We start from the raw sequence: 9990 nt of genomic DNA on the forward strand, positions 1-9990 counted from the left end.
TATGGAAAGTGTTGTTGGAAAAAACTACTAGGCAAAACAGCTAACTTCTGGTGACATGCTGATTGAAGTCAAGAGTAAAGAACAGTCTTGTAACATACTAAAGCAAACAAGCATTTAAGATCTACCGATCACTGTGACACCCAAACGTATTCTGAATAGCTGCCAAGGAGTTATCTTGTCAGTTGAACTTCTCAATGAAAGTAATGATGATATCCTCGAAGGCCAGCGTGAGCAAGGTGTTACGGCAGTCAGACGTATCATAATGAGGCGCGATGAAAAAGAGATAAGAACCAAACATATAATTCTGATGTTTCACCGTAGCACCCTACCAGAGTCCGTAAAAGCAGGTTTCCTTCACTGCCAGACGAGACCATACATCACAAATCCGCGCTGCAGCTTTAAGTGTCAATGGTACGGGCATAGTATTAACAACTATCGAGGCCAAGAAAGAAGTCCAAAATGCTCAGAGCACGATCACAAGACGGGCGATTGCCGCACCGCACAGTTCCAATGTTGTAACCGTGATGGGCCTCACGCCGCTTACTCTCGGTCATGTAAGAAGTTCAAAGACGAGAAGGAAATAATAAATCTCAAAGTAACTAAAACCATCTCATACCCCGAAGCTCGGAAAAGACATGCAATGCTTCCTTGAGGAAGCTACGCCGACGCTGCTCGCCGGGAGGTTGGGCGGCGTGAGGTTTCGGTGGGAACCCAGTACAGCACTGCTGACTTGTTCCCGCCAGCACCTCCCACCGTGCTGCCCTGGGCAGCCCACGCCACCACAGTACCTGCGGAGTCAGCAGTAACAGTGGCGACAAACACACTCGGAGGTGGCGTCGCCTATCCTGTGCCTGTTCCAAAGCTCGTCTGTGGCTGTGGAGGTACTGCGAACACTGACATGGGAGCACCGGCTGCTGCTGCGTCACCCGCGCTGCCGCGGCATGCACATGAGCCTCGGCCACCAAGCGTCCCTCGGGGCGCCCGTGCGAAGAAACGTGACCCAATGGAAACTCCAAAGGTATCAGATGATGAAATGGATTTAACGCCATCCTCACCAGCATCACACACGTCCAAGGAGAGACGGTACTCTGTTGAGCACCAAAAAAAGCCACTTCGCAGGGTAACAGCACCTACACATAACACGTAATACGCACATAAAAGACCACTTCAATAATAGAACTACTCTACTAGAAGCATCAGTTTTTTTTGTGGACTTTTATGGCAGTTCACAACATTGTCCAATGGAACTGTAGTAGCCTAGTGAGGAACCTCGATAACGTCTATAAAATCCTTCATAAACACCAGCCAAGTATCATGTGCCTACAAGAAACACATTTAAAACCCACACAAACCAACTTCCTTACTCGAACCAAAATTCGAACGAAACTTTGGTTCGAAGAAACCAAGCCTGTGTTTTTGTCTGCATGGTCTCTTTTAGGATTCCATTACTTTGGCGGTGTCTACCATTCATATAAATAACTGTGAGCACTCTTGGGAACGCTCATACGCACTAGCCCGCCAAACCACAATTTTGATGCCGCCATGCTAGCCTCTTGCTTCTATAAACTGACAAGAATAATGACGCCATCGGTTCATCGTCAGCTGTTTCGCCTGCCCACGGCGGCTATTTCCTCAGCACTTCCTGTTGCTCAAAGTTATTACTCTAGGCAGAGTACAATCTAACTTAATACCCTGTCTGATTTACCAGTACAACTCTAAAATGAGAAAATAATTTTGCTGTGCTATTAGTGGGGCTTACCGCATCATGTTTGCGGACTCACTATTGAGAGAATAGGCAGATCAGAATTTTAGAGTCCTAAACAACGACCACATTCGCGTTTCCAAAACTATTATGAATGTAGAAACCGTTCGACAACACTCTTCATTCTTGCGTAGGAAGGAATATCGACAACATGTTCAGCACTAACGCATCTGCCGTGATTAATCTACAGATGTTAGCTAAAAGTTCCACTGGCGTTATTTTTCGGCTCATACATAATGCAGTTAGCTCTTGCAGGGTTTTACTGATATAAAGATATGTTTACTTTCCACTACACTGAAAGAAACCATATAGTAAAGCCGGTTAAAAAAGAAGCATGGTAAGGACCGCGTCCTGCATCCGACCTACATAGACCGGAACTGCATGCAACAGGACTTAAAACAATGTGCGTAGACGCTGCTTAGGGCAACACTGCGGAGAGTCGGGCTGCTCACACGTAAGTTAAAGAACAGTGCACATACACAACTAGATATTCACACAGAAAAAGATCTTCGAGAGTTCGACATGAAACTCCGAATCACAGCAAGTATATTCCTTGCTTCTGGGGGGACACGAATTAGGCCCAATTAGTGTTTGTCGCATCCTAAGTGGTACTTGGAGATCAATACAACAGTTGTATTGGTGTCATTTTACAAAAGGTACTTAGAAAGCACAGAGCTGCATGCACCAGGTATTTCTTTATTGGAATTTTATACGTGTAACCTTCTTGAGGCTGTATTTTTTCTATTATAGCACACAAAACAGATAACTTTTGATCGACACACATTACTGTAACAGATTTACGATAATAGGCTGGGACCAAAGATTTCAATAAAAGTATTTTAAATCCCACACCCAAATGTTAGATATTAATAGTCGGAGCAACCAAGGTAACGTATGGGTAGGTTTAGGAGAGAAAGGGACCTAAGGGTAATAAACACCGCTTCAATAATCAAAACAACCAGGGAAGCTCATGCAGACACCCTGGTTCCAGAAATAAACATTATTTCTAAACTTTTCCTGGTGCCAAATTGTGTATCTGCCCTCTGCCGAGAAGGCAAGTAATATTGGGAAATGGCAGCAGAGAAACTGTTCAGGACCGTAAAATCAAATGTATTTCTGAATACCGAGTGCAGCGCGGCCCCGAAGAGCTCCTAGCGTCCCCGTCTTCCTGTGGTATACTGACCTGGTTTGTAATCAGCGCCGTGAATGGTGACCGTAGAGGAACGGCTCGCCATGGCTTAACAGCTGGCTACTCTGGAATGTATCGTAGAGATCCTTCGCCAAGGTACAAGAGATCCTAACATAACCGCCGGTGGTGAAAGCACCATCCCCGTCCACAGGAGAGTAAAAGAAATACAATGAAATTCTTTAGAAGTGGAGATCTTGTCAATGCAAAATAGCGTTCACAATTTTTTCTCCATGGTTGCACCAAATACGCACCCCTTCGCCATAAACAGCAGAATATTTTTCTCAATAAAATACTATCATACCCCACAGCGTACTTACGGTGTCATCGTATGGTGGAATAGAATCGGTTTACTGAAAAAGACTGCTTGTTTACCTCAAAAATGTTTTGTGCATTGTAGTTCAAGGTGTAGAGCCATTCAAGAACCGACACCTTATCTTGGTAACCCCGGCGAAGGGAAGATCAAGCGCGTTGATGTACCGCAGGTGACACCGGCTGCTACACAGAGAGAGGCGACATATACGTTCTCGGCCGTATAAAAGACCAGTTCAAGTGCAAGGACCAGCAGGTGGCGCCTTCAGTGCTTGAAGAAGTTATCCTTCAGCATCCGGATGTGTGCGAGGCCGTGGTTGCTGGAGTGCCTCACGCTGATCTGGGCGAGGCGGCACGTGCGTTCATCGTCTTACGAGACGGGGTCCACCCAGACAACGCGGTGGCTCTGCGGATAAAGGAGTTTGTAAAAGGTGACCAAGTAGTGCATGCACCTCTTGCCTTGCGGAGAGCGTTTGCTCTCTAAGCAAATAACGGTTCGTTTTAAGAAGTTTTGTGACACAATCAAGAAGCGTGCTATAAAAGAGGTGCGAAGTTTTTTTGGTCGATTATTAAGTGCCGACTACACAACAAAGAAAAGTTTGAGTAAATTTAAAGTTCTACGCGCAGCGTGGCTCAGTGGTTAGGTGTTGCGCTGCGGATCCCAAGGACGTGGGTTGGATCTCGGCCGCGGTGGCTGATTTTCCCATGGTGGCGAAAAGCAAAATAAATTAGCGTGTCGCTATCTTGATGCGCGCTAAGGACCTCCGGTTGGTCAAAATCCCATCCGACCTCACCACTACAGCCCGCATCAGATGCCAGCTGTAGCGGTTTGCATTTAATAAGGCAACCCTTACACTCGACAGTGGCGGATAACAAGTTGCTTCTGACATTCGTTCATAGACTGTTTTCAATGAAAGGCGAAGTAACAATGAACTGTAGAAATATATTTGCATAAATATACAAAATTTGTCAGTCTTGTAGCGATAATCAAGGGCACTGACCTTGATACTGAAATTTAAGCTAAGTGTTGAGATAAGTAGCAAAAACAGTAATTTTCAGGGCTTGCTATTCTACCTCCAATAGACACCAAACTAACTAGCTCCCTATAGTGATGTCAGTCAAAATGGGCGCCGAGGCTTTTGCGGCATAACCACGCAATATCGACCTAAAGCGCTTTCTAATCGCTTTAACTCATTGGCCAATAAACTACTTTGGTGATGCACGGCTGAGTGCCTCTGTACAAAATTGCTGGACTAATAAATGACTGTCTTGTATGTGAGGAAGTTCAAGCGTAACATTTTTCCTTGACTTATATTCATATATAATACGCCAATGCAGTTTCTGCCCCATTAAAGGTGGGTACCCCTTCGCAAGAATTATCAGACACAAAGCTGTGACGTAGTGAAAAAAAATTAATTTGGGGGAGATGAATGGCTTCGTCGTTCGCAACTCCTTCATCAATAATAGTGTGCAAACAAACTTCCGCGCTCCCGAAACGACATTTTTATTTTTTTATTTTCCGTAGTACCGGCAATGCCCGGGTGGGCCACTTTACGAATGGCACTATTGTGCGTTACAACTGTTCAGTTATTTCTGGGCATAGGTAGGTAGTTCACCGTGAAAATGTGCATACTTACAAACTCCCATGCGCTGTCATTACATGTGCTTCAACGGGAGGCGTGTGGTAATAGGGAAACGCTGAAACTTGTATTTTATTGGAGCTCTTTCGAAACGCATTGTACCAAGAAGGTGCTCACGTCGCACGACAAACTCCTTAAACTTGGTTTTGTGTATTTGTATTAGGAATATTTTTTACCAAAAACAAATTGGATAAATCAATCAGTGAAACATTTATTGGGTGATTTTTTCGCAGCACCCATTTTTTTTCTAAATTTAGAATCACCCCTACAATATCGGTTAAGGGAAAACCGCAAAACTAATTTTCAGATATTTCATAGGGCTACACATATAAGCAAGACGCACTTCGATATGTGAATGGGTGAGCGAGGCAATGATGAATTTTCGAAAACACAATTTCCGCTTTTTTTTCTCATATGAGTACAATTTTGAAACACCACGCTGTATTATGCCCCTAAATCATGACACGAACGTACTCCAAATATTTCAAGTCTCTACGCATATCAGTTTTCGCCGGGTGTTGACGAAACAGTGAATCAGTCATTCATTCGGGCGTGTCTCTTTATAAACATTCATTTGGTCAGTGACAGTGTTTTGGCTTATGCATTTAGTTAAGTCACCAGACGTTATGCCGTGCAACCATCGACGTTAATAGAATTATTGCAACAACAACAGGGTATGCGACGGGGGCTAGGCGGAACGTCACAGCTTTTGGACTCTGGACGTCAAGCATTACTAAAGGATTGTGACACAATAAAGTGAAGAAGTGCGTGCTTCAAATATGTACAACTTGACGAAATTAAACCCTGAAGCAGTAGGTCTGGCCGAACGTCAATATTTTAGGCTTAACATTAGTTCACCTTCAGGCCAACTTAGCGAATTTTAATGACGGCCATAGTTATTATGAGCCGTGCTGCGGATATTGGTCGACGGCGCTAAACCTCAAGGCGTGACATCAGGCCTTATGAAGTGCCATCACCTTTTCTTCCTCTTTGTGGATCGGATTGGCATGTCCGCATGCAATCTCTCAAAGCTAGGCTTAGCAAGCACGGTTTTACAAATGATATGCACAAAAGTTTTGAAAAGAAAAAGGCATCAAAAACAAATTGCAGACATAATCCTTGCCTATGGCGGATGGGTATATGCATCAGTATGGCTTTTATGTTTGAAATATAGGAACATACAAGTTATCATCACACATTCAGGCATGTTACGCTGTACATTAATAAATGATAATACAGTATTTTCAATTCAAAACCATCTGGAGTTGCTAAAACGGCCTATGCAACAGCATCCAGATCGCAGCCTGCTGCGTTTGCCGTCGGCATTGCACGCGGGTGACCCTCTAGATAGAACACGTATTTTTAAGTTGTTCTTCAACATCTATACCGTAAACACGCCGGCTCCATTGCACCTGTAAACAATCACAGAAATAAAATTGCCCCTCGTTCATACGCATCTTTCCTATATCCGTATGTAGGTTTGTATTGAAGGATCCCCCTTCGAGCGTAAAATGTTCGCGAGCCCGAACCTGCCCGACGAAGTAACGCCGATCCGCATCAGAACAAATCTCCGGTTTATTCCGGGAAAACCAAAACAGAAAAAAACAAACAAAGCAGGTTGGTAGGCAATAAAAAGAGAGCACAGCAAGCAAGCGCCGAAAGCGCGTAAAGACAACATCGCGGTGGTTGACACCCTGCTTGTCCAGAAAGCTACAGCATGGTGCTGTACACTCACGACGACGTCTTCAGTCACTTGTGCCGACGGCCGGTGAAGAGCGTCCGCCGCGGACGCTGGTTGCTCCTCGCGGTCCGGGCGTCATGGTCGTGGCTCACCGCCGCCCGCGGCCGCAGCTGCTCTCGCGTGTCCCCCAGTGCGCACTGTCCAGCTGCTCCTGTGAGCGCCGCTTTTAAGCCACTCTGTTGGTTGTGCGCCTGCTCCCGGTTCTGTTGCACTACACGTGTTCATTGCGGCTCACTGTTCATCGCACACGCGCGCACGGGCACATGACACACTGAAGCCACTATCGGTGTTCTACCGGCACTCACCGGAGTGTAATCACCCTCCGCGGGCGCACGTAGGGGCTGCGTCCCTACATTATGAAAACATGTAAATTGACTTATTGGTAAATTAACGTGTTTCATCAGTTCATGCACCGTAAGGGACTGTGAAGCACTTCGAATAAACTTCTTTGCCCTTTCCATCCAATCCAGAAGCTCTGCGAAAGCTATACGCATCGCCAGGACGGAGCGGCACTGCGTAATTTGCTCGTCGCAGAAGATACGTCTTTCGTTTCTTCTTTGCTTTTGTGGGTTTCTCTTTATAGTGGCCATCGGGTGCCTTTATTGCTGCAACGTAGGGTTGGCTGATTTATTTATTTTTTTATTTGTGTTATCTTCAGGGCCCGAGGGCGTTACAAAATAATACAGACAAAACCAGCAAAACAACAATAAACATTACAAATAACAGCTTGTTATGAAAACAGGTTGGTTATGGCTGAGCGAAAAGCAATCTCATTGCCGATTTCAGCTACTCACCGAGGAAGGCGATTCCAACTTGCACAAGTGCTGGGCACAAAGGAATTCTGAAACAGGTTTCTGCGACCCGATGGAACGTGAACTTTGTGCTAATGGTCGATCCGGGACGACATGTACGATGGACTGGACAATAGCCTGCTTCTTGATTTTAGAATTTAAAGCGCCGACGCAACGCAGGCGATCAGGCGCACCGTAATGGAGGGCTCCGGATAATTTTGACCACCTGGGGGTCTTTACCGCACGCCGAAATCTCGTACACGCGGGCATTTTCGCTTTTCGCCTCCATCAGAAAAGCGGCCGCCGCCGCCGGGAATCGAACCCTCACTGCGAGTGAGGAAAATCCGGCGAGTAGTTCTACATCACTGTGAGGACGTAATTGCAGCCGTCGAAGAACGCCAAGACCGAGAAAAGGAAAAAAACGTTTTTGAGCAAGTGTAAAAGTTATCTGATGGCCACATAGCCATAATTTCTGGATATGGTACTTTTTATGTACTGAAAGAGTTGGTTTACTTCGTTCTGCAAGCATTTCAGACTTCAAAAACGTTGAAAAAAGTGTTGCAGGGTCTCGGTAATCAAGACGTCGGTCCCATTCATTGAGCATGTTTTTGATGAAGTGGAGATAATGATACTGGCTTTTAGAAGCTGAAAAAATAGGCGGTAAACAGCATACATATGTTTTTCCACTAAAACGCTGACCGTGGTTCCAACGCTAGGAAGAAAAAAAGGACCGCGCATCTACTCCTTTTGTTGGAAATGTCGCCGAAAAACGATAGTCGACTAGCGCCGCTGTCAAGTAAATGCTTCCCTCCATTTTTCATCTTACCTCATGCTGTGCTCTCGTTCCTCCCAAGATAAAGGGTTAGAGTTTTGCTCAAGGTAATTTACATTTACCGCGTCCAACTTCTCCAGGCCCGGTGCCTCGATGCTAGCGTTGCCGTAAGGTGGAGACGCGTGTGAATTGAGGCAACCTATTACAACATTTATAGAACCACGATTCTCTACTGCACGAGCGTTACAAGAGGGACGTGGTTGCCCTTTAGATGAACCTTTTCTTGCTATGCCAGTTGATTTCTCAAATGCGGCTAGGAGGTAGCGCTGGCAACAGCAGGCGACGGTTTTCTGGTGTTGATGTAGTATTTCATTTGCTATAACAACAACCAATCATCCATGATTTTTTAAATAAAGTAACACTGCAAATATCACCTATGTATTTCTGTATTATAGTTTGTGCCTTGTATGTACGTAATGTCTAGGTTCTTGTTCAACAATGTTGACAGGTATGAACACTGACACCGGTATTAAACGTTAAGATTTGGCTGTGATAGTACAAGACTATTCCGCAGATTTGATTTCAGTTTGGCCGGGTGGCTGAATCGAGTCACAGAGAGACAGACAGACAGACCAAAATTTCTGTGGTATAGCACCCCAAGAAAGACTATCGTCTTCAAAAAGCCACAATTTAACGAAGGACCATGTCTTAAATTTAGCAACTAGCGTAGTCCTTACGCACTTCATTTTGAATGAACGTCACTGTGAAACAGGAGTATCTGATGGAAAGGCCAACAAATAATTGAACACCAATAACATAGCGAATGTGCAGACAAGAGACTGTAACTAGACTGCACGTGAAAATATCTGGGTGGCTTTACCTCAGTAACGGATACAACTTCAGACCTTTTTTACCAAGAGCCGATAAAAAAGACGGGATTGGGGGCGTGGCGGGCTTCGTACATTGAGTAAGAACTGCATACAAGATGTTAAAAGATGGGGTAACACGAAGTCCACTCTTCGGTTGGCAGAGTTTGGTCTTGAAGGGAAAGATAGTAAAAAGTAGGAGCCTTGGAGACGGGGGGCTAGCGTTTTGGAGAGACAAGGTCTTGTTTTAGCCTGGTCCTAGACCACTGCAGATTAATAATTATGAGATGTGGTTGAGGTTGCGTTACACATTGTAGCTTGCTTACACAGGTACAAATTTAAACCTTGCGTTAAAACTTCTCCTGTTATTCATACACATGTTTTATATTTATACTTTTGTAGTGTCCAAAACAATTTTTCAAAAACAAGAAGAGAACCGAAAACGTCGACCTGATAGAAAAAAGATGTGTAAGAACGCACAAATGTAATCCACACTTTTGCAGGTTCTCAACCATTTCACCGACAGCTTCATGGTGGTATTGAGTTCCTTCAGCGGCTTCCGACGACAGAAACAGGCAAGAACCTTCGTCGGGCCCTCAGAGACGCCTATATGCAAACATCTGAAAAAACGTACGGTTGAAGTAAATAAAGCGACTACACAATTTGGCAATATTTTGGCTTCTGTTACTGTAACCATATACTACGTAAACAAGACATTTTGATTCCTCTACGTGCGTTAGATGCTCCTGAGTGAACCCAGGTGTTGGCGTGGCTATTTTAACTGAGGTATTCATTCACTTCTTCCAAAATAACTGCGTGCATTGAAGGAAGCTTAAGAACTATAATGTTCAAGTAGCAAGAACAAAGAAACACACACACAATATATATATATATATATATATATATATATATATATATAT

At 44.5% G+C, this 9990-nt stretch overlaps 1 protein-coding gene across 1 annotated transcript in view; it reads left to right on the top strand.

The window, feature by feature from the left end:
* LOC144146637 (luciferin 4-monooxygenase-like) overlaps positions 1 to 9710 on the top strand; it is a 75282-nt gene extending 65572 nt beyond the window's left edge. The window contains exons 10-11 of the mRNA XM_077678575.1: positions 3434 to 3691; positions 9574 to 9710. Coding sequence (XP_077534701.1) covers positions 3434 to 3691; positions 9574 to 9710 — 395 coding nt within the window. The remainder of the gene's footprint in view (positions 1 to 3433; positions 3692 to 9573) is intronic.
* The last annotated feature ends 280 nt before the right edge of the window (positions 9711 to 9990 follow it).

Source organism: Haemaphysalis longicornis, unplaced genomic scaffold, assembly GCF_048455015.1.
Source record: "Haemaphysalis longicornis isolate Haplotype H1 unplaced genomic scaffold, Haemaphysalis longicornis Haplotype H1 scaffold_7, whole genome shotgun sequence".
In the NCBI taxonomy this organism is placed as follows: Eukaryota; Metazoa; Arthropoda; class Arachnida; order Ixodida; family Ixodidae; genus Haemaphysalis; species Haemaphysalis longicornis.